Source organism: Larimichthys crocea, chromosome VII (genome assembly GCF_000972845.2).
Source record: "Larimichthys crocea isolate SSNF chromosome VII, L_crocea_2.0, whole genome shotgun sequence".
Lineage (NCBI taxonomy): Eukaryota > Metazoa > Chordata > Actinopteri > Sciaenidae > Larimichthys > Larimichthys crocea.
The window spans coordinates 16,485,011-16,509,177 of NC_040017.1; the positions used below are offsets into that span (position 1 = coordinate 16,485,011).

At 42.4% G+C, this 24,167-nt stretch overlaps 2 protein-coding genes across 8 annotated transcripts in view; both read left to right on the forward strand.

Moving 5' to 3' along the window:
• Positions 1-18,420, forward strand: part of dock10 (dedicator of cytokinesis 10) — a 60,533-nt gene extending 42,113 nt beyond the window's left edge. For 3 of the 7 annotated variants that reach the window (XM_027280225.1, XM_027280221.1, XM_027280226.1), the window contains exons 23-57: positions 889-981; positions 1,148-1,266; positions 1,561-1,630; positions 2,626-2,739; positions 2,851-2,922; positions 3,031-3,177; positions 3,437-3,520; positions 3,607-3,703; positions 3,912-3,944; positions 4,230-4,408; positions 5,030-5,146; positions 5,700-5,817; positions 5,909-6,030; positions 6,773-6,887; positions 7,151-7,217; positions 7,587-7,634; positions 9,916-10,026; positions 10,526-10,638; positions 10,732-10,847; positions 11,510-11,647; positions 11,740-11,922; positions 12,017-12,127; positions 12,224-12,439; positions 12,534-12,591; positions 13,294-13,395; positions 13,940-14,046; positions 14,206-14,328; positions 14,425-14,538; positions 15,811-15,957; positions 16,090-16,300; positions 16,392-16,582; positions 16,656-16,756; positions 17,167-17,305; positions 17,489-17,561; positions 17,722-18,420. In XM_027280225.1, the coding sequence (XP_027136026.1) occupies positions 889-981; positions 1,148-1,266; positions 1,561-1,630; positions 2,626-2,739; positions 2,851-2,922; positions 3,031-3,177; positions 3,437-3,520; positions 3,607-3,703; positions 3,912-3,944; positions 4,230-4,408; positions 5,030-5,146; positions 5,700-5,817; positions 5,909-6,030; positions 6,773-6,887; positions 7,151-7,217; positions 7,587-7,634; positions 9,916-10,026; positions 10,526-10,638; positions 10,732-10,847; positions 11,510-11,647; positions 11,740-11,922; positions 12,017-12,127; positions 12,224-12,439; positions 12,534-12,591; positions 13,294-13,395; positions 13,940-14,046; positions 14,206-14,328; positions 14,425-14,538; positions 15,811-15,957; positions 16,090-16,300; positions 16,392-16,582; positions 16,656-16,756; positions 17,167-17,305; positions 17,489-17,561; positions 17,722-17,780 (4,008 nt within the window). In that variant the 3' untranslated portion in view covers positions 17,781-18,420. The remainder of the gene's footprint in view (positions 1-888; positions 982-1,147; positions 1,267-1,560; positions 1,631-2,625; positions 2,740-2,850; positions 2,923-3,030; positions 3,178-3,436; positions 3,521-3,606; positions 3,704-3,911; positions 3,945-4,229; positions 4,409-5,029; positions 5,147-5,699; positions 5,818-5,908; positions 6,031-6,772; positions 6,888-7,150; positions 7,218-7,586; positions 7,635-9,915; positions 10,027-10,525; positions 10,639-10,731; positions 10,848-11,509; positions 11,648-11,739; positions 11,923-12,016; positions 12,128-12,223; positions 12,440-12,533; positions 12,592-13,293; positions 13,396-13,939; positions 14,047-14,205; positions 14,329-14,424; positions 14,539-15,810; positions 15,958-16,089; positions 16,301-16,391; positions 16,583-16,655; positions 16,757-17,166; positions 17,306-17,488; positions 17,562-17,721) is intronic. The other 4 variants (XM_027280223.1, XM_027280228.1, XM_027280224.1 and 1 more) reach the window with 4 other exon arrangements.
• Positions 18,421-18,601: 181 nt separating this feature from the next.
• Positions 18,602-23,959, forward strand: LOC109142013 (uncharacterized). The gene is made up of 3 exons (XM_019274284.2): positions 18,602-22,348; positions 22,739-22,955; positions 23,054-23,959. Exons 1-3 carry the CDS (start codon positions 22,018-22,020, stop codon positions 23,181-23,183), a joined length of 678 nt encoding a protein of 225 aa, XP_019129829.1. The 5' UTR covers positions 18,602-22,017; the 3' UTR covers positions 23,184-23,959.
• The last annotated feature ends 208 nt before the right edge of the window (positions 23,960-24,167 follow it).

The following is a 24,167-nucleotide window of genomic DNA, read 5'->3' on the forward strand; positions in this document are numbered from 1 at the left end:
ACAGATGGTTTCAGCCGCGACATCCTTAAAAATGAAAAATGCGAACAGGCAATGTTTAGCCTCAAAGGAACACAACAACAATAGCAACAAGAAATAAATGGTGTTAGGCAGTGTCCTCATTTACTGTAGCATCCCAGTAAAAGATCTTCTTTAGCCTCTCAGTGCTGTTCTGGTGTATCCCAAACTTTCGTCCTGATCATAGCAGGGTGAAAAGGCTGTTATCTGGGTGGCAGGGATCCTTTATGATTGGCCATTTGAGTTTTTCCATCTCAGCTTCCTCTAGCAGAATTAAAACAAATGGTGTCTGCTTAAGAGGAGCTGTAAAATGGACATAAAGAGACCATTAGATGCCTCTAAACAAATTATGCAGCTTGCAAAAAACATGTGTATAGTGTATAAACAAATGCAATGTGAACCCAAGATGCATAATCAGCATTAGTGGATGGTAAAAGTGGTAACTTCCTCTTTTGTAGTGCAGGACTTGAAAGAAGGAAATGGACTGTTTCTGTTTCCAGGATGTTTGGAGCGCTGCACAGCAATCTCTTGATTGGCTGGTGGGTTGTAAATCAGATCAGCTTGGTTTGGCTTGCTTTATGAAAGACAAATGAAATACATGATTTATAAAGGACATTTAAAGTTGTTTATGCAGACAACTTAGAAACAGAATAAATAAACGACATTTTAAAAAGTTAATACATTCACAGATGAGTAGTCATTCTCGCTGTTCTCGTTTTTTGTTGTTTATTGTTTGAGATGAGAATGAACTGAATAGTTGCCAGGAGGTGAAGTTCACATTTTGGATTAACTGTTATTTTAAAAAAAAAAGGAACAAGTCCACTAAGTTTTATCGCAGATGCTAACTGCTGATTTTCGTGGACTCTGTGCCAGGACCCCCACCTGAACCGATTCTTCCAGCAGTGCCAGAAGAGAGAGCTGGACCTCTCGCTACCTCCTACCTCCAACTTCCTCAACTGCCTGAAGGTCAGAGCAAAAAGCACTATATCCCCTGAAGTTTCATGTACTGTGACTGAGACAAAACCAAGACCTTGATAACTGAACACTGCTGGATTTTCCTCTTTATTTTCTTATTTGTTTCCATCCTCCTCCACCTCTTCCTCCTCCGCTGCCGCCTCCTTTCCGTCTCTAGGGTCTTCTCAGTATGGAGAGAATCCCAGTGATCATCCGATTTCTGCCAGTGCTTTTCAACCAGCTGTTCAAGGTCCTGACTCAAAATGACAATGATGAGGTCACGACTGCCACCACCAGGTAGGCAGCGGTACTACAACATCCACAACAACTGGATTCACATCAGGGTGTGGGGGCTTAGTGGACGTGCGAAGCGCACAGTGAGAATAGCACGTAGCGTCTAAAACACATTTTGTCTTGTTTGTTTGTTTCATTGTTTTATTAATCCAGTGTCATAAAAAATAACAGAGCACTGCCAGATATTCTCAGAAGCCAAGCAAAGAAGATAAAATATGTCAGCATTTGACAGACATGGCTTGAGGGTAAAAGCTGTAATAAATAAAACTCTTTGTTGTTGTCATCTTGTGCCTGCAGAGTGCTGGTCCACATTGTTGCAAAGTGCCATGAAGAAAACCTGGATCACTACCTGCACTCTTATATCAAGGTATGACAACAGAGACTTGCAATAATCCTGTGTGTGTGTGTGTGTGTGTGTGTGTGTGTGTGTGTGTGTGTGTGTGTGTGTGTGTGTGTGTGTGTGTGTAACGGGCGTGCATGCTTAGGAGGATCATATGATAAATTTGAAGCCTGTTGTTTTCCATGAAGGAGTGGACTCTCTGCAAAGACTATTTAATTTCAGAAGAAGAAAACTGAAAATGGGGTTTTATGTGTTTGTATGTTAGAGTGTGTTTAGGCCAGCAGGAGTGTGGCTAGGGCTGTGTGCCCAGAACACAGTGCAAAGACACACACACAAGAAGTAGGGGAGAAGAGAAGAAGAAGAAGAAGAAGAAGAAAGGGTGATTGAGTAGGAGGCAAACTAGGACATTCAGCCGGCTCAATCAAAAACACAAGGCATGTTTGTTTAGGGGGGGAAAATCAGTAAGAGAATTAGAGGAGAGAGCAGGAGAAACCACAAGACCTGTTTTATGTTGGCCACAGTGAAGGAAAACTGCAGCGCTTGAAGAGGTGGTGGCAAAGACGAATGGTGGGAGGTAAGAGGAGAGGACTCGCAGAGCTAATGGAACTGGGGTTTCCATAGTAACAGATTGGCATGATGTTCAGTGGTAGTGGTGCCCAATTTAAACTGCTGAGTGTGTGTGTGTGTGTGTGTGTTTGATGAGAAGAGGGGGGAAAAAATGGGTGTTGAATTCATTGTAGCATGAATTGACATATGCAGTAATATTATTCGAATCAAATTTTTTTTAAACTTAAGATATTTTATTTGCCTTATTCCAGGTTGTATTATACATGCTTTTGTTCACATTCATCCACATTATTTTTGTGTTTTCAGTACATATTATGGCTGACAGTATTTCTTACAGTAGTTCCAGCAAAGCAGGATATTTCCATTCTGAAAATAAAAATAATTTGTTGCCTTCACTTCATGTGCACCTATAACTGAGTACCTGTGGCACCTTTTCCCTTCTCTCTTGTGTGTAGTATGTGTTCAAGTCAGAGGCCCACGGCTTCAGGACCGTTCACGAGGAGCTGGCTAAGGGGATGACCTTTGACTTGAAGAGCAATGAGCATGCAGCAGTCAGGAATGTCCTGAAGGTTTGCCTCCACCTTCATACTTACTATTAAGATGATTTATTGAATTTTGAAACCGTTGTGTCAATCAGTAAAGTAAATTAATGGAACATGATTGATCTTTCTCGGTTTCAGTTCTCCTGGTTCTTCTTTGAGCTGATTGTCAAGTCCATGGCCCAACATTTGGTTGACTCTGACAAGGTAAAGGTAAGGTGGCATATTTCACTCTCTCCCTTTCCTGAAAATATCACATTTTTAACCACTGTACCAAGACGCAGCGCACGATCATGTTATCCTGACTCTGTGTTCCTGCAGCTTCCGAGGCCTCAGCGTTTCCCCTCGTCCTACCAGAGCCGCATGGAGACCCTGGTGGAGACGGTGTCCGAACACATCTTCTGGAAAAACAAAGAGCTGCCAGAAGAGACACGCAGTGCCAACTTAGCTGTAGCTGCTTTTGTCAAGGTGGGAAAATGTTTTGTCTCATGGACTTAAAATGTAATAAAAGAAGTTATTGATGCTTTGGGACCCAATAAAGTTTGAGTACAGTTTCCCGTTGCTCTGGGAAGGGATCAATACAAACTGTATAAACGGTCTGCAAATGAAAATTGTTTCCATTTACAATTGTTGCCTATTGATTCCTCCGTCTGTGTTAAATGATCTGTCTCTCACTGTCTTATCAGCTGATGTTGGGTCTGATTTCTGTCTGTCTCTCTCTTTGCAGCGCTGCTTTACTCTCATGGACAGAGGCTTCACATTCAAGCTGATTAGCAACTACATAAACATGATCACTGCTACTGACAGCAAGGTAAAAACAAACACTTTATTTAAGATGAAATACAGTGTGTAACTAGACACACTAAGAGTGAAATAACATCTTTTTGTGTCCGGCAGGTCTTGTGTGAGCTGAAATTTGAGTTCTTGAGAGAGGTGTGTAACCACGAACACTACATCCCTCTCAGCCTGCCCTTACCCTCAGCTCGCATCACAGGTAAGAGCCCGAGTCAAACCCTGTAGCTCAGTGTTAATGTGTTATCAATCATACATCAAGTAGCTCTCACTCTCATTTGTCTATTAACACTCTGTCTTGCTCTCTTCATCTCTCTCTCTCTCTCTCTCTCTCTCTCTCTCTCTCCCTCTCTCTCTCTCTCTCTCTCTCTCTCACTCTGTCATTTTCTCTGTCTATTTGTCCATGTCAGACCATGCATCCCCAGAGCCACAAAGTACTCATGGTAAATATGTTCACTCATTACTTTGTAATGTTGTCTGTGCTACAGCGTGTGTGTGTGTGTGTGTGTGTGTGTGTGTGTGTGTGTGTGTGTGCTGCAGCGGTCTGATGATAATGAGATTCATGGAAAATTGGCTTGTTACATTATTTGCTCACTGTAACCAGATTTTTATTTAGAAATGGATTAATTAACTCCCCAATGGAAAGCAAATATTGGCACGAGCGTTATTTAAATCACACGGCCGTCAGTTAATTTCCATTTTAAATCCTTTATGCTTCCTCTCCTCAGTGTCTGTGCCCGAGTACAACCTGACCGGAGAGTTCTGCAGGAAGCACTTCCTCACCGGCCTGTTGCTAAGAGAACTGGGGTTGGCGCTGCAGGACGAGCAGGACCTGAGACATCTAGCCTTGGCCACCCTGAAGACTCTAATGGCCAAACACTCTCTGGATGCACGCTATGCCACCAAGGTAGCCAGAGCGCATGTTTACACAGAGGAAACTATAAGGCATGAACAATGAGTCATGAGCTCACAGTAGAAATTCTTCCAATGTGACTCATGCAAACACATACACACTGACATGTGATCGTTCATAGCAGCTGCGAGCGGCAGAGGAGATGTCTTAATGAATGCTGGGAAGGGTCCAGATCAGCGAGTCAGTAATCTGCCCTCTGTTAAACAGTACCAAATGCTGCCAACCGCAACACAACAGTGGGACTGTAGTCAAAGCAGTCAAAACCAAATGTGTGTGGAGGCCAAATAAAAGGCAGAACTGGGAAGATCATGTTTCGTTAAACAACTACACAGGATATATTAGATATGATGTAAATGCACTGAAGAATCTACCCGAAGGCTGGAGAGATACAGACTGTCAAATCAGAAATATGATAATTATTAAGTAGTGATGAATTATCTGTTGGACACATTGTAAGTGCAGTTTTATTTTTATGAGAAGAGGAATTTTAAAGTGCCTGTGCAGACATATTAAATGTATCATTATCAGCTTATTAAAAACACGTTGATGTGATAATGTTACTGGCCATAGAAAATCCACCAATCTTTCAAATCCTTTCATTGGTCGCCTTTCCAGGAGAAACAAGCGAGAATTGCGTCTCTCTATCTGCCGCTGTATGGCCTGATCCTGGACAACATGCCTCGATTCTTCCTCAGGGACCTCTTCCCCATCTACTTCACTTCTAGTGACCAAGTAAGAGTCAAGATGAAATGATTGAATGACTATCGCTCTTTTTTTCATACATATGCCTGCAGTTTTTTATGGTAAAACATTAGTTTTATCTTTATAGTTTTGGCTTGGAATTGCACTGATTTATGGCGTTACTAAACGCACCTGGACAGCAGCATACTTCAGAGCAAGTAACACGAGTTTTAAACCATTAAACCATCACTTTAACAACAAAATAAATCTTCTCATTACTCCCTTGGATCATGCACTCTACTTAAATGTCTGCTCTGTATTACAATCTTTGCAGCACAGACTCATCCTTAGTTATTATAGGATTGACTGCAGGAATATCACTATAAAAAGTACAGAAATGCACTGGTCAATCATAATGTAACTTTAAATGTTGTGAAAAAAGTAAGAATAGAAATAATAATTACAGTAGATATTTTCAGTTAAATTGAAAAACTCAATGAGCCTAGCTGTTGTGAGGTAATGTCTGAAATCTACGCGGTCTTAACTTATAAATGATTCCCTGGATTATAAAACAATAAGATCCCCCTGTGTGCATCCCTATCAGGGCTCTCGAGATGACCTCAGTGTGGGAGGAGGGGTGGCTGGAGGGGTGATTCCTGTTACTCGCCATGGCAACTCCGTCGATGCCTCCTTCTCTAAAGAAGTACTCAACTCCATCACAGGTAGCAGCCTTCTGTCTGTTCCTAGTGTCTATTTAAAATTGTGTGAATGAGGACACTGATACCACCCCCCCCCTTCCCTGCTCTCCACCAGCCTTCTCATCCCTGGCAGTTGCCACGGGTAACCAGGCCGACTCTCGTGGTTCTCTGATCAGTGTGGACTCCAACCCGAGCAACAGTGACAGGAACAGTGAGAAGATGGACGGATGTGAGAAGGTGAGGGCAAAAGAACAACACCTTCTGCGTTACGACACGTCCCATATGGTCTTTATTTTTGACTCCGAGCAGATCCGTCAAAGACAGAGACATTTGTTGTATGTGTTTGATATATACATGCATCTTCTTCAGTGTGTGTCAATCACGATACATTTTAAATTCTACATGGATTTCTGAATGAGGAGTATGCAGAAAAAAACAAACTGGATCCCTTGATAGTGGACATGCTCTAATACCAACTAAATTAATTCTAAAGTCGGGGCGTCCTGGTGGTCTAGAACTAAAAATGTAATTGCAATGTTCAGGTCCAGACGTTGTTGCATATCGTCCCCCATCTCTCTCTTCTCACTTTTCTCACGTCTAAAGAGAAAAATTGCAGCCATCTGTTCCTCCAACAGTCCCACCATTACCACCAGCCTTAGTGCTAACAAAAGACGTAATGTTTGTTATTTGATATTTCATTCATAAAGCCATTTTTATTTCCCAACATAAAGAAGTAAATTATTTCAAAATTGTTTCCAAACTTTCTCCACATTGCTTGGAAACAAAGTTTGGCAGGGATTGCTCAGGCTTTTATTCATGTTTTATTTGTTGACATAAAAGTAGTAAAATTTAACCTTAAAATCCTACATCAGCTTGTAAAACATGCATTATAGTGAAGTTTTCCCGCCAGGTTGCTGAAACTCAAAAATTCACATAAAAATAAAAAACATTATATCGCTGTCTGGATGTTTCTTCTCAGTTTGCACGACCGCAGTCCCTCATCGGCTACGGTTCCCGATGTGACAAGCTGGACCAGGCAGAGACCCGCAGCCTCCTCATGTGCTTTTTGCACATCATGAAAACCATATCTGAAGGTAAAACATGACATTTTACAAACATGCATAAGGAGAGTCCAGCTTGAGTTTGTAGTATGGGTAATTATATTTTCTATTATTTGCTGTCTTGCTGGTTTAAAACACAAATTATCGGTTACTGTGTGAACTAAGTCTGTTGTAGTCGCTCCAAAAAAATCTCAGAATAACGATACTGACACTATAAAACGTTTTCTTTGGCTAGCCCCCGACAGTTCTGTTGTGTGTGTGTGTGTAACATGATGTCTTTTGTTTCCTGTTTCCAGATGTGCTGGTGTCGTACTGGCACCGGGCCATTCACCAGGAGATCTCAGACTTCTTTAACATCCTGGAGTAAGTGTGCAGAGCGTTACCACAGCACTCTTTTTAGGCTGACTAGTTATACTGTACACAGAGAGGGGAAAGAAAATAGGGACACGATGAAGGAGAGGAGAAGGGAAGGGGGAAGAATGTAGCCAGAAGGGAACAGATGAAAGTAATGACACAGCAAGAGAGAGAGAAGAAAAACAGACTGTGATTCCAATGAGAGCTCCCTATCCACCGAACAGCACAGTTAATTAACTGTCCATGTTTCCTGTTTGTGTCAGCATCTAGACTGTAATGTTGCAACTCCGTTTGATCACATGCACTTTATTTATCCTCTGTTCTTAACTTACAAAACACAAAACAAGATTTTTTTTTTGGCATTTTCCTTGTCTTCAGGCTCTGTCTTCAGCACTTCAGGTTCCTGGGAAAACGCCACATAGCCAGGTGAGTCCGTTCTCCTCGCTGCTTTTAACAACAAAGACGTGGACCGGTCCTCATTCATATGCATTTATTGCAAACGCTGCTGCAGTTATGGAAACAGCTTATTAACTCAACATACATGCCGCGGCCAAAGGTTGTAACACCCCCATCCCCACCCCCTCCATCTACTGATACATAATTCATATAATCATGCGCACACATGAACGCACACGTGTGCAAATGCAGCCACTCAGACACGTATGTGCAAACACACACACACACACACACACAAATGAATCAGACACAGTCAGGCAGAAATACTAATATGTGTTCTGTATTCGTGCGCACGCTCGAGGATGAGCTTCAAGAGGGGAAGAGGTAAAGGAGGGAAGAAAAAAGGAAGAGAAGGGGGGGGGGGGGGTGAAACTCCTGGATCTTGCTGCTGAGAGAAAAGCACTGCTGGATATTGTACTGTAGTAGTTGGCAAGCACAGGATGGGGGTTGTTATCATGTATGTGTGTGTGTGCTCGTACTGGAGCTGAGCCATTGGCACTGCTCAACTCCTCCATCTTCTGGTTCCTCCCAGCTAATTAAATTAGCCCTCTTTTTCCTTTCAGCAATAAGATGCTGAGATGTAAGCCAACAAAAGGCCGGGAGAACACACTGCTTTACTGTGTGTGGAGGCATTAACAGAATAAAGATAGCTGGAAGCCTCACTAACACTCTCAGACGTAGTTGAGCCTGTCTGGGTCTGCTAGCTACTTAACATTCGTCTGTAATACCAGGCCATTGGGGATTCACAGTCTTACGCCTGTGTCTGTCTCAGTGTCTCTCTCTCTGTTGGCTCTTTGATGCCTGGCTGAGTCAGTGTGGGCACCCATTGAAGTTCAGGAGCGCTGGATTATACAAGCAGTGTGTAGCCAGCCAGCAAGCTAGACAGTCAGACAACAATTCAGTCATTAAAGCTCCAGAAAGAAAATCGGCTTCATCGAAAATTTGTGAATGTAGGTTGGATCAAAATTGATTGACAGCAGCCAGGTAACACCAGCAAGCGAAACCCCACAACTCAGTTGTCATCAGATATTGCAAAATCCTGATTGGTGCATGGGTGTAGGTGACATCACCTTTTTTTAACTGAGCTCCACCCACTTCAAACTGGGGAGAGGAGAACAGATAAATAATAGGAAAAATACAGAACCTATGAATTAAAATAAAATCTATCCATCCATCTTGTTGAGTTCTAATGCCCGTGGGATGCTTAGAAGTTTGTCAGGGTCATAGTTGTGTTTGTGCAGGGAGCCTCACCTTCTTAACATATTCCATATTTTAGACTTAAGCTAAGATGCAGACGCACTGATCAATATGCACACATGCACATGACACAATTATTTGTGTTCGACCTTGCTCTTGTAGTCTCTCCACGCCCTGTGCATGCCTCATGGCCTCCCCCTCTGTGCATGATCGTCAGTGTGGCTGCACATTATTGATGTTTGGTTGCCTCGAGTAACCCTTTGTGTTTTGACATCATTGGTAAACAAACCGTGAATTTATTCCGACGCTGTATGTTAGTTTTGTTTACATCCTTTAAACACATTTTCCATATTGATGTTGCATGTCAGTCCTGTAGTGTTTTGTCTCCACGCCCTACCTCAGGAGTCCACCTGCTGCTTGGCTTGATTGAGTTTCCTTAATGGGCTCCGAGGATGCTGTGCTCCTCTTTCTTTTGGCTGGCCAACACACTGTTCGCTTTGTGTGCATTGGTCGTCATCCTAAGAATATGATATGTTGAACATCTGTTTGTTGAAATCCATTTACTAAGCTGATTTGTGCTGCAGCTTCATCACATCCATACATCCTAATCTCCTCGCTGTCCTCACTGTTTTACATTAACGCTTACATCAAGCCTCTACTGAGAGTTGATTTACACTTTATATATATTTACTAATGGCAAACTAAAACCCTCGACTCTGCTGCTACGCCACTAACCTTTCCATCTGGCTGACCTCCCTCCTGTTTGATCTTCCTCTCTGACTCCAGCCGCTCTCATCACACCTAGGTCAAATTGGAGCTCCTGTCCTGTGTGCTTTTAGAATTTCATTCAGCCTTACAGGAAAACAGTGTGACCTAGTTGCTACAAACACGTAACATTCACACTATGAGGTCAGTTTTTATTAACCGCGGGCATGCTTGAGCCTCACATAGGTAATAAAACTGACTAATGGTGATAATGATGGACATGCAAAAACAATGATGGTCTCGACTAAACTAACTAATGTTAGCTTTGATGTGATTGGCTCGTGAACAGGAAGCTAGCAGCGGCAGTAAAGCTGGCCCAGTCCACGCAGGCCAATGGCACCCTGAAGGGCTCTAACCACCCCTCCCAGTCCTCTCATCCCTCAAGCCTCTTCCCACAATGGTAATCACCCTCCACCAGGAAAACACCTCAGCCACGATGACAGATTTAAAGATTTAAAGAGTCTCTGGTTACTGAAATTGTTCGTAATGCTAATGATATCTGTGATTGGCACAATATGTAAGGAACTATAGATTCTTTAATGCAGGTACAACCTACAACAACAATGTGAACACTTGGATTTATGTAGATAGATACATCCTTGTCCTGTATTCATCTTTGATGTTACCACTGTGTGTTTCCACGTGATAGACTGTGCCTGTGTTCTCAGCATGCCCCTCCTCATACCTGCAGTGTTTCATGTGATTTGCCAGTCTCCGTCTCTGTAATCCCATGTGTTAATAGACCCCTGAGAACAGCATGTCCTTGCGACATGAATGTCAAATGCAATATCTCTAGAGATGGTTGGCACTAGGTTTATTTAAATCTATAAACAAGTATTGAACAACATGTGCGAGTGCTGTTATTCATGCTGGCTGCTGATGCCTGCTGTCGCCTCCAGGATTTCATCGTCTGGAGGGGAAGGTCACCGACATGCTCGCTCCCAAACCATGCCCATCATCAGGGGCAAGAATGCTCTCACCAACCCCAAGCTGCTGCAGATGATGGAGACAGGTAAAACACACACACACACACACACGCACACATTTTGACTGATATAGTTCATGAGACAGATTTGAGTTACTCTTATATGTTATCTATTTCCAGATGGTAATATTCAGGATGGAGACACCCTGAGTCCCACAGATATCGAGGCGAACTTATCCACCGAGGTGTCCCTCACCGTGCTGGATGTACTGGAGCTCTTTGTTCACCATCACAAGGTCTGTGGTTTCAGAGTTTACAACCTGAAACAAAATCTCACAATACTGGCGTTTTGTGTATATCTTCTGTCTTGTTTTCTTGAATATGTTTCATTAATAATATTATGTTAAGAAGTAATTTTTCATGTGACTTTCCCCTGTAAAATGAATAATAAAGTCACATTTTGGCTTTTTAACTCTAAAAAAAGTTTTCAAATCCTAATTTTGTTTCTACTTCTTGATCAAAACATAACAAAAGAGAAAGAAGGGTCCACTATTCTGATGCACAAAATGAATCTGAATGAATCTTCATAGTTGTGTATCTTCCAGAATGACTTGCTGTAAATCATGCACACATTTCATGCATAATCTAAATCCAAGCCATTGATTCACTACTGCCACCTGGTGGTTAGAAGAATCTGTGTTTTTAAAAACTGTATTTTGGATGAAACCTTTCAACTTGGCCCCTGCAACGGGCTGGCAACTTGTTCAGGGTGTACCCCGCTTCTCGTCCCAAAGTTAGCTGGGATAGGCTCCAACCTCACTGTGATCCTGATGGGGATAAGCTGTTACAGAAAATGGATGGATGGACCTTTCAATTTGTAGAAATACAACATTGTCTGTTGAAACTTTAATTGTAAAATGTGCTTTCTGCTTTTTTCTTCCTGTATACATCCATACAGAAGCAGCTGTTGCTGGACGATGGACAGAATGCATTGATGAAGAAGGTGCTGGACACCTTCTTGCTCTTCTTTCAGATCAACCAATCAACCGCCACTCTACGGCACATCTTCGCTGCACTCAGGCAATTTGTACAAAAGGTCAGGCAAAACTTCATGTACACATATAACATCTAAGTGAAGATTCACATTGCTTTTCTCACGAGCGATTTCATCTTCGTCTCTCTCCGTAGTTCCCCAGTGCGTTCTTCCAGGGCAAAGCAGACCTGTGCGGCTGTCTGTGCTACGAGATCCTCAAGTGCTGTAACCACCGTTCCAGCTCCACCCAGACGGAGGCAGCGGCCCTGCTGTATTTTTTCATGAGGAAAAACTTTGAGTTCACCAAGGGAAAGTCTATAGTCCGCTCACATCTGCAGGTCAGTGAGACTAAATGTAATACAAATATATCATTTCAGCATTGTGTGCTTTGTAAATTGTGTGTCCTCACCTATACTCCTCGTTCCACTTCAGGTTATCAAAGCAGTGAGTCAGTTGATAGCAGATGCTGGCATTGGAGGCTCGAGATTTCAGCAGTCGCTGGCTATCATCAATAATTTTGCCAACGGCGATGCACCACTAAAGGTAAAGCAGCGTCTAGGGTTTGATCAAGATAGATAGCGGTATTTCATTTGTCTAGTTTCATGCTCAAAGTAATGAACGTTATAATGTTTTCTACAGAACACTTCATTCCCTGCTGAGGTGAAGGACCTGACCAAACGGATCAGGACCGTTCTGATGGCCACAGCGCAAATGAAGGAGCATGAGAAGGATCCAGAGATGCTTGTGGATCTCCAGTACAGTCTGGCCAACTCTTACGCCAGCACCCCCGAACTTCGACGCACCTGGCTGGAGAGCATGGCTAAGGTTCATGTCCGCAACGGCGATCTCTCAGAGGTTAGAAATATTACTGATACTTTTTAGTGTGCTCTTACTTTTAAAATTGTTAAATTACTTAAATGTGATGGAAATGTGTCTGACTTTTCCTCAGGCTGCCATGTGCTACATCCACATCTCAGCCCTGATTGCCGAATCCCTGAAGAGGAGAGGTTAGTGCACAACATGCTGCTTCTTTGACTTGACTTTTTGCAGCATGGTTTGTGTGTTTATGTGTACGCGCCAAATATTTGTGCACATGTAGGCCTGATGTCGCTGTGTGCAGTGTGTGCGTCATGATAACTTTTAGGCAGAACGTTCACATTCACAGACATCTTTTGTCAGTCAGCAAACTTCTCTTTCTCTCTCTGCTAACACGATCATTGCAACTCCCATTCCTTCATATCATCACAGGGGGTTTATGTGTATGCCTGAAAGTGAGCACACTGGTGCTGTGAGAGTGTGTGATGATTAATTAGGAACCCACAGGGAATGAAGTTGGATAATATAGATCTGTCTTTGCATCCAAACACCATTCCCATTCACGACTTCCAGTAGAAATAGAAGCTGATATCTACAGTGTAGATATCAGCTTCTATTCTATCTACACATATGGCTGTGCTTCATGTTCCTCGACTGTGTGCATGCTTCCTCATTTATACCACAGCATGTGTCTATCCTTTTGCTGTACTGTGCTGTGTCTGACGTCTTTCCGCATGCACTTTACGCACTGAGCCCGTGTGCCAATAGCGAGCATAGCATGCCAGCAGTTCGGCTGATTCGTGAAACCTTGTCCTTGAGCATAAAAAGGCAAAAGCAAGTGGACGTGAATTTTGTAAACCTCCTCCTCCTCCTCCTTCGCTCCTACCAAACAGGCTACTGGAGAGCTGACAAGGCCAGGATGTCCAGTGTGTCCCCTGAAGAAAGCCCTGTCTTTAACTGTAGCTCCTTACTAACTACCTCCCGAGATCAAGACAGTGAGTGTGTGCGCCTGGGGCCTGCTGGGTGGTCGGGGTTGGGAGTCCGGAACATAGTGATGGAGAGACAAGGGGCTGTGGGAGGGTGTGGGTGTGCACTGATATGTTTAAAGCGCTTGCAGCTGGGTGGAAGGTGTTCATATTGGCAGGTGGACTTGGTTTGGACTGAAGGGACATCAGGTTTTAAATCTGAACCACTCCCAGTCATAGATAAGGTTTTCTTACACTGTGCAGTTACATGTTTTCAGGACCACTGTTCTTGCCTTAATGATACGAGATTGTGTCCGGCATTTTTACTGTCACTATCTGACCTGTTCACTCAAGTGAAGCACGCTCACATCCAATTTTTGTTGCTTGACTGTAAGAATAACGCAAAACTTCTTGTATTTAAATACAAGAATGTGTATGTGTTTGATGCATTTTATGCATCTGTTTGTTTTAAAGCTAAACATAACACTAGCGATAAAGTGTGACCTTTAATGGGAAGTGTACATCGATTGAATTACTCACCCTGACGTTACTTTTCACTTGTCTGAAACCCCAGCGTCGTTCTCGATGGGCTGGGCAGCGTTTATGTGCATCAGCCCTAATGTCAAAGAGGAAGGTGCCATGAAGGAAGACACTGGTACACAAGACACACCCTATACTGAGGTCAGTCTTTGGCTTTAATCCTGGACAAAACCTTACTCTTAAAATGGTGAATTTTGCTCCATAAAGTAGCATTTTATAAACATAACCGTTGGAGAAGATGTTGGCATCGAAGGATGTTTTTTTCTCTGATATGCCTCCTGGTCTTGCTGCACTCTGTAGGACACCCTTGTAGAGCAGCTGGAGCTGTGCGTGGACTATCTGTGGAAGTCAGAAAGACACGAGCTGATCGCTGACATCAACAAACCTGTGATTGCTGTCTTTGAAAAGAGGCGGGATTTTAAGGTAACACCTTCCACTCTTCATGTGTGTGTGTGTGTGTGTTTGTCTGCAAATTGAGCTTTAGTTTAACCATACATGTGTGTTTGTCTGGGCCCACAGAGGCTGTCGGAGCTGTACTATGACATCCACCGCTCATATCTCAAGGTGACTGAGGTGGTAAACTCAGAAAAGCGGCTCTTCGGTCGCTACTACCGTGTAGCTTTCTATGGACAGGTGAGTGACATTACAAACTCCACCCTGTACACACTCAACTGTGGATACTCATGCTACAGCAGAACAACAGTAGCTAAATCTCTGCAGCAGACAGAAAGTGATACCCCGTGTCCTTGTATGCATTCAGCTTTATTATAAAAATGAATGTATTGATCATGTATGTGTACATCCAGCGAGTACACCACAGTTTGCCTCTTGTGAGCCTGAGTAAACTATGAATAGTAATGGATAAATAAAATAGGACACTTTGCCTTTTTAGTTTTTCCAATGTCATTTTTCAGTGTTTCACGTGTCTCCAACCAAGGCAGCAGAAGTCTCAGTGGCAGAGACCTAAATACCTGGCGAATAAAACAGAAATTGTTCACTGTAAGCTAGAAGCCACCAGGGATGAGTAGGCAACGTATATATGTTCAAAAAAATTTAATTTAGGTGACCTAACTTTTTAGAAATATAAAGAACATATAGGTGAAGCTGATATAATAGATGAGTTGCGCCCTGATTTATCTTTGAATATGGCTTCATCCGTGGAGAAGCACTGGATTTCTGACACAGTTTCTTATTTATTAATGATGTGATAGTATTTCTGAAGCACTCTGAAGTGTGAATATGAAATCTTCTCACTACTGGAAACGAGGAGAACGAGACAACTTTTTGTCAATGAGGCATGGAAATGGAAAGATAAGGAGACCAGTGTCCTTAATTTCTCTGTTTGCTCTTTTCTTCCTTTTTTTAAATTATATTCTAAATCAAGATTGCGGTAAGTTTTGTATGTCTTTGATTTTCCATTTTCCTCAGCGCTAACCACTTTTACCTCTCTTCTCCTTCTGCCACTATTAACATCTGCTGCTCTTACCCTTTTGAAGGGTTTGTGTCAAGCTTGCTGTGGTCCATTTTACCTCCCATAATCTCCAAAGATGAATTTGTTTCCTCCCTAAACATTAAGAAGAGCTGGTGTCAAACAGGACAGGAAGATGCTATTTAATAAACCTCATTCACCTTTGACATTTGACTCCAATGCTGCTTTGAAAATGACCTCTGAACTCTCCCATCCAGAGCTTAACATTGGCACCCTGTTAGGGCTGAGTTGTTCTAACACGTGTTATGGCCTGTGTGTACAAGAAACCACCAGAGGGCAACATAAAATCAGACTGACATATATATACAGCGTGTTGTGACAGCAAAAGCGACATGATCTAAATATTACACTTGCTTTGCACACACACACGCAAACTGTCTTTGCTGATTTGCGTCTCCATGTGTGTGTTCTGGTAGGGTTTCTTTGAGGAGGAGGAGAGCAAAGAGTTCATCTACAAAGAGCCCAAGCTGACAGGGCTGTCAGAAATCTCCCAGAGATTACTCAAACTCTACTCAGACAAGTTTGGAGCTGATAACGTCAAGATGATCCAAGACTCCAATAAGGTAACTGACAGAATTTGACCTGTTTATGAAATTTAAGACAAACTGAATGATTTGCCTGGCTTATATTATTGACAGTATGTATAACTTCACCAAATATTCACTCTTGCTTCCTTAACATCCTTTTAAAAACAGGTAAATCCGAAAGACCTGGACCCCAAGTTCGCCTACATCCAGGTGACCTACGTGGTGCCATACTTTGACGAGAAAGAACAGCAGGACAAAAGAACAGATTTTGAACGACATCACAACATCAACCGTTTCGTTTTTGAGACGCCGTTCACTCTGTCAGGGAAGAAACACGGAGACGTGGAGGAGCAGTGCAAGAGACGCACCATATTGACCAGTAAGTGTTTCTTTACATTTCTGTCCTCAGTTTGGAGCTATGTAACGTAGAGTTTGTCTGACCAGTTTGTTGTTATCCCCTTTTTCTTTAGCGAGTTCCAGCTTCCCCTACCTAAAGAAGCGTATCCAGGTGGTGGAGCAGCAGAGCACAGAAATGAACCCGATCGAGGTAGCCATTGATGAGATGTCACGTAAAGTCTCTGAGCTCAATCAGCTCTGCAACATGGAGGAGGTGGACATGATCCGGCTGCAGCTGAAGCTGCAGGGTAGCGTCAGTGTCAAGGTGAGGATCTCATCCAAAATATAAATTCCTGTGGGTGAATTTGTTTTGTCTCACCTGATCTTCCCCCTTTCAGGTGAATGCAGGGCCTATGGCTTATGCACGGGCGTTTTTAGAGGAGAAGAATGCCAAGAAATACCCAGACAACCAGGTCAAGCTGCTCAAGGAGATCTTCAGGTAGGATTAAATGCACAAGTCAAGTGGGTTTTGTTCGCTGGCAGTACACGGTAGGCGTATATGTTGCATTGAGTTTTGAATCGTGTCATTTTATACTCTACCTGGGAACAAAACTTTCGTCCACTGTAAGCATTTGATAATAAAGCCAAGAGAACTCTATCAGGGCAAATGTAATATATATGTATGTGTGTATATATATATATATATATATATATATATAAAAAAGGAAAGCCAATACCTTTTTAAAAGACTAAATAGAGCTTTGTGGTGGCCTTATATGTCATGCATGTGCACATGGGAAATGGAGTTCAACACATCTGTAGTATCCTTGTGTAGACTGTTAAAAGTCAGGTTCAAGGTTCATTGACAGCATTAATAATCAGTACAACTTTGTCTGCCCCCCCCTGCAGGCAGTTTGCAGAAGCCTGTGGTCAGGCTCTGGATGTGAATGAGCGTCTGATCAAGGAAGACCAACTGGAGTACCAGGAGGAGATGAGAGCTCACTATCGGGACATGCTGACTGAGCTGTCCGGCATCATGAATGAACAGGTCTGACTATGCAATGGCCGATGAGTGTCCAGACTTGTACTGTTACCACGCTGTGGTTTTCTTACTCAGTCGCATGGCGTAATGAGCATCATCTTTTCCTTTGCGTTATTTCATGAGACGTTTTCATGTGCATCAGCTTCATACTTCTCTCTACTTCTTTTTGAACTTCTCCTCTCATTACAGCTACAAAAAAGCGTTCTTGCTGCCAGTACCTCATCTCTCTCTAACAGCTCTCTGTCCGCTCTTTCTAAGACTGGTATGTCATGTCATCAAATTCCCTCTTGAAAGACATCAATGTCACATTGCTACTTGCTTTCCCAGCCTATCCCAATCTATCCAACAGCCAAAACTGCTTTTCCTGATACTTGAATTTTCCTGTTCCAATGCAATGCTTTTCTATTCTCGCTCTTGTCCAGATTCCTCACACAAGACAACCAGGAACGGAACGGCACAGCGCCTACTGAATGGCCAATAGACACACGAGAAATTCTTTGTGCCAGGGAAGGACTTTTCTTTTTTCTCACCCCCCTCCTCCCCGCCACCCCAAAAAAATGGCTTCGGAGAGTACCAGTTTGAGCCTCAAAGCAACTCATTTGCTTGTTTCTGACTGTAGTTGTTTCCCGCTGCAGGGAGCAGCACACTTAGTGGAACTGTGACTGAGAAAACAAGGGAAGAAGTGTGTAGACTGTGGTCGTGATAGTCTGTAGTCCTGTCGTTGAAAACTTTGACTATCTACAGTAGAGGCCAGGCTGCTGGACTGTTAGCTACTGTTTGTTTTGGTTTTTAAAGACTCGATCCATGTGTTATATGGATTCCCCCCCCCTCCACCTACCCACCCTGCCAACTGATTCATCAGCTTACACACTGACAGACACACTCACAAACAAATACACACACACACACAGTGCATATGTTCACACACACACAACATGCGCCTTCTCTCCACAACCCTGTCCCTTAGAGAACAGTGACCTTACTGAGCTCGAGGTGCGTTCAGCTACACGTGTAATATACAGCTTTCCGGTGCATTTTGATGACATTTTTACCTTTTTTTTTTTTCTGTGGAATATCATCGTGCTTCAAACTATTTCAAGAGATCTTGTAAAATGACTAATGTGAAGAAAAAAAAAAAAGAACAAAAGATTTGGATTACAGATCTTTGACTAACGGAGCATCCGAAGAGTTGAACGCACCTCCAGTTCCTGTCTGAATGTAGAGCAGCTCCACATTGCTACTTTGTACCCTTGCTAACATTCTGGAAATATCAGCTTGCCGATTTTCAAACGGAAACAAACAAACAAAAAAAAAAAATTATGTTTTGTAACATTTTTATGATTGAAATTGCATTGTTACTGTTATTATTTCCTGTACTGTTTTGAATTGTAAATAAGAAATATTAATATTTAAAATGTTTGAAATGTTTCTTTTTATAAAATATACGATATATAAATATTTGTTTAGCTGAATTAAAAAAAAAAAGAACAAAAACTAAAGTTTTATGTATAACATTTAAATAAAATTTTGTTAATGTCCAAAATTATTTTCGCTCAGTGTTTCTTCATCCACTCCCTTGCTGTCGGCGTGGTGACAAAGCGTGCGTCTTCTATTCTTTCACAGGACGTCACACCTTATCAGTCAGATCACTTCCTCTCCCTATAGTTCAGGTCACTCACTATGTTAATCACATTAAGCCAGGTTTCCATTCAGGCTGAAATGAGGCAAGAAAAAAAAAGCTTTCTAAAATTAAATCGGCCGTGGCTGCAGCTGTGCATAGCAGTCCCTCATATCCTGTCTATTGACTGGACCAGGCAGCAGATAATTATATATAATTGTGAGGTCCTTCACCTGCACAATAGACGGAAATGTGTGAAATAGAAATGTGTAATGAGCAAACTCAGACTGAAACAAAGACGAAGAAAATCAATATTTGCCTTGGTGCTCTTAAATCTTTAAATCTATCAGCTGCTCATGCCAACTATGTTGTTTCCAGTTTTAACACATGTAACAGTGTGGACTTAAAAAATGAGACAGAAGGTAATGCAGGTTGAATTATGATTTGTTGTCTGCTTTCAAATTTTCTTCAAGGAGTAACATTTAATATGCAGTGGTACTTGGCTTAAAAGGGGCCAGCTCAAAACATGAAAAGGGTCTTCTGCATCAAAGCTTTCAGATAAAAGAGATCAGGGTTATTGTGACCAGTAAAAAAGGCTTTTGACTTTAGGTCGACCTGGAAGGAGGGGAGTTTGTGAAGAAGGGCCAGGAGGTCGGTGAAACTCAATCTGCTATACTGTTGCCGTACAGTAATCCTCCATGAAAAGAAAGGAGCAGACTCCAAAAGCAACAATCCTTTGTTTTGGATCATTGATTTATGTCAGACGGGTCAGAACAAAGTCAGCAGCCAAATGAATCCGAATCAGAGCAGCTTGTTCAGATGTGATGGAGCCTGGAGGCTCTCATCATCACTGCTATGTGTCCGTCTGTTGTTTGATCTCGCACTGTTCTCTGCTGTATTTACCCCGAAGCTCTGTTTTCCTTTGTGCCTTGCATCTTCATTGTCGACTCAATATTTCACTATAACCACAACTGATGCCTGAGCCAGACTATTTTATTAGTGTGTGCGAGGAGCTGAGATGCCATCTGGAAAAAGGAATTAACGAAGAGAATGATTTTGTTTTAATTGATAACAGCAAGACAATTAGATGAGTTTTTGAATCATCTTCATTCATTTCATTAACTGATTTGCTGAATGTTCCCCCTGGTAGACTTTGTTGTAAGTAAGATTTAATATGAGATTTTAACATGTCATATTTTAAGATATTTTCTTAACCAACTAGCCATTTTTAACACACGTGCAGTATTTTGGTTGTAATGCTATCCAATGTCAAAATGATCTTCTGTATATCCTGTTGTGTGCTCTGTTTGCCTTTCTGTAACTACAAATAACATATGTGGCCCCATGGAACAGTAACTTGTTATTGGGATATCCATCAGGAAGAAGTAGTTACAGCAACTTAGAGATACTTTCTGCTAAAATGTATTTATTATGCGAGAAGGCCCCGACTTTCGGACACAGAAGAGTATAAAACTTGTGATTGAGCTTTCATCGGAAGTTAAATTACATTAAAATTAAGCATGTACTCTGGCATGGAATGATTTTTTTCCAATAGTTGGGTATAATTACTGACCAGCAGAGTCATTGTTTATTTATTGATGCTAAGCCTGTGGTTGCAGTATTGCACATAAGGAGGTTAAGTGGCCCTGAACATAGAGCTTGTGGTAAAAGACAGCACGCAGTCCACTGTCTCTGTCATTTGTCTGTCTATCTCCACCTGACAAGACCGCTGACACATTTCTATCTCTGTCTCTTCACTCTCCCTCTGTGGTCGCAGACCTGACGTATAGCAGATTGAGTTTCACCGACCTCCTGGCCCTTCTTCACAAACTCCCCTCCTTCCAGCCAATTGGTGTTTCTGTCTCTCTCTCCCTCTCTCTCGCCTCCCTCCCCTTCTGCAGTGTATTTTGTGAACCAGAAAGAGTGGGCTGATTGGGTTTCTCTCCTCTACAGACCGGCTTCTGTATGCCTGTCTCCCTCCCAGCGACCTAGACTCTAGTGGGGTCAGGTTGCTGTGAGCCAGCACTATTCAGTCCAGGTCACAGACATCAAAATGTCTCCAAGCCTACCTGGTAGCTATTGGCTCTTCCTGACAATATTTCATATTTTATATTATTTTAAAGCGTGCATCTTTTCATGTTGGAGTCAGGCCAGCTAAACTACAGGTGTGCTCAGAGGCTGTCTGGTCTATTTATAATGGGTTACAACCTGTGGCCACATGAGATCCATTGGTGCACCTGACCATACAATCCCGGCTGTGGACACCCCATTGAGTGTAATTATCTATAATTTCCTTCTTTGTGTGCAGCCTGTCTGTATTTGATGTCTGTTGCAGTGATTCCTCCTCTTATTATTTATCAAACGCTTGTTTTGTTTTCATGTGTTTTTTTTTCCAAGACTGCCTGTCATCATTGGGTTAACCCCCTGACCTCTGCCTTTATCAAACCTCATGCATATTCATGAGAGAGGACCATTTATTAAGTAGGCTTAAATTAGAGGCCAGCTAACCCCGATTGTCTCCTTGTCTTCTGAGTGAAATGAATGAAACCTTACTGTGCATACAGTGTCTCTCTTTTTATATATGATCTTCTGCGCCACAGTCAGACAAAATACCAAAAGGTGGCCTTTTCTCAGTTTCATTCCTAGATTTATCCTTGCTGACAGATGTAATTAATATTTTAGAGGGAGGATATTGTAATCCCAACAGAGACATGAGTATTACAAGAGGAAGAGGGAGGTGCCAAAAAAAATCTGATCCCCTTCATCTTTTCTTGAGCTAAAACTTGAGAAAAAGTTACTACGCGACTGTTTTGCCTACAAAAGTTGTCAGAAAACTTGCTGGTTCAGTGATCCTGCAGGTTTAGTAGCTCTCCCGCCATTCAAGCTCTTGTGCAGTGCACATTTCATTTCCGACCCCTGCTTAGTTTTCCTGAAACTAGACGCCGGGTGCTGATTAATAAAACATCCTTTGTGTGCTGCTGGCTGATCACCGGAGCCCTTTCAGGTGTATAAGTGGTGAAAGGCGACATAATCTGCCCCAGAACAAGATCTGGACTGAGATTGAGGCACACAGAATAGAGAGGAGCACACTAGAAGAAGCATGTTAAAGCCTCAGCAGCGCGGTGAGCTTCTCCTGTGTGACTCCCCGCCGGTTTTTGGGAAGCCGTGGTACTGGCAGCGCAGCAGCAGCACCATGGAGAGCACCCGCAGCCTGGCGCAGGTCATCATGGAGATGCGCGATGAAATCAAGAAGCTGGAGGAGGAGAACCGAGAGCTGCGAGGAGGCTACGGCCAGCGGTCATTTGGGGCCGTGCCAGGTGAAGGCAGCTCGGTATCTGCAGGAGCAGAGCAGTGGGTAGGAATGGAGGAAAACCCCTATGTGAACCTGAGGAGAAATGCATCTGCGCCAGTCCTGGAGAGAACATACAAAGGTAAGAGGAAAAGGTCTGAATTGCACAAGTGGTTGCTCTTAAACTGCTTTTAAACTATAATTTTTCAATGTTTACTGTTAAAGCTTTTGAAATTGCATTTTTAAAGAAGCACTCCAGACAATTAGCATCACACTTCCATGAAGTGTGTCTCAAAAAAGACAGACTAAAAGAAATGTTTAGCTGTGATATCCTGATTTTGAATCCTGATTTAAACCGTTTAGCTGTGATATCCTGATTTTGAATCCTGATTTAAACCAAAACCACTGGATCCTACAATTCCCACAATGCAACTCGAAAGCGCTTTATCAAATCAAAGGACAGGAAAACCTTCAACCTCCATATCTGTCTCTGCACCGTGTAAATAAACCCAATGTTCATGTTATTTTACAGAGAACACTGTCATGACTGTCCGAAGGTACTCCATAAGCTCCAACCTGTCTGGGGTCACCATGAGAGAGGGGAGGACAGACAGGGCACAGCGGAGTGACTCTGGTTGGGGAAGACTACAAGAAGAAATTCAGCATGGAAACGGCATCTTTGGTAACACAACTAAAGGAGAAGTGGCAACCAACAGGCACTCCCTGCAGGAATATGTACACAAAAACAGGTACAGGTACACTTTTAATTAGTGACATGTAGCTTTAAAGCAAAAACACTTTTTGATAAAAGTTTGATTAACTCTTGTGATTTCTTTGATCCTTTTAGATCCAAAGTAAAAACTGTCACGTTCCTTCTACCCGTGGATGACATTTACACCAACCGGCCGGTTCTCACCAAGCACCACGAGGGGCCTAAGATCACCGAGCTGGCTTCAATAAGTGAGACAGATTCTTGAAAGAAGAAGAAGAAGAAGCAGAACTTTTTTTTTTTTTTTTTAAGACTTTGGCCGTGGTCATGAGACCAACTGAATTGAGCCCCGGTGGCCTCAAAACACGTTAGCCTCTTCATTTAGGTCAGTGTAGATTGGGCTCTTACTGAGTGAGCCAGCAGACCGATTTTATCACACCTGACCACACAAACAGAAGACTCTGGTTACAGGTGTTGTTTTCATCCGGCCATTGCGATCCAGGCCCGGTCAACAGTGATGAGACATGAGGCCCTCTGCTGTGAGGATCAGATGTCTGGACTCTTCTCTCAACCTGGGGTGTTGTTTTTGGAGTGAGACGCACACATACACCTGCAGGTGACATCTCTTTTACGGACAGTTGTGGTCACTGACTCAGGCCTCGTGAGCAACGACGTACTCATTATTTATTCATCTTTGTTTCTTTTCACAATGTAAACTTAAATGGAGTTGTCAAGGCCACGTGTGTGTTTGTGTCCGGCTTCTTGACTGCATTCCTAAAGAGTGTAGTAGTCTAAATCGCACACTGTAGTGTCTGCTTTCATGTATGGAAAGCTCCTTTATAAATATAGCAGTGTATGATAATCAAAGTAAAGCAATATAAGCTATTATCTGTGATATATGCAGTGTTATGAATTGTGACAGATTTTAAGAAGCTCATTTATTATGACCATTATATTTCACTCTTGTCCTTATTGTAGGTCCGTTTAAAATGTCAAAACAATACAGTAATATCATATTTATGTATTTACATGACTGCATTTTGTTGAGCGGAAATGGTTCACACAAGTAAAAAAAATAGCTTTCTGAATCTTACATTTGCTCTATTAATGTTTTGGCATTAGCTGAGCCTACACACTGCACACTGATATCAGCCAAAATGTTTGTCCTGCGTTACAAAACAATAACACAGCAAATGAACTTCAAACTTTTTACACTGGTGCACCTATAGCTGGTAGATTTAGCTGGTTTAAG

Excerpts from the sequence above, each read along its gene's own strand:
- LOC109142013 (XM_019274284.2), top strand. The coding sequence starts at position 22,018 with ATGTTAAAGCCTCAGCAGCGCGGTGAGCTTCTCCTGTGTGACTCCCCG. Across the intron at positions 22,349-22,738 it reads CCTGGAGAGAACATACAAAG|AGAACACTGTCATGACTGTC; the intron begins GTAAGAGGAAAA and ends GTTATTTTACAG. Across the intron at positions 22,956-23,053 it reads GAATATGTACACAAAAACAG|ATCCAAAGTAAAAACTGTCA; the intron begins GTACAGGTACAC and ends TGATCCTTTTAG.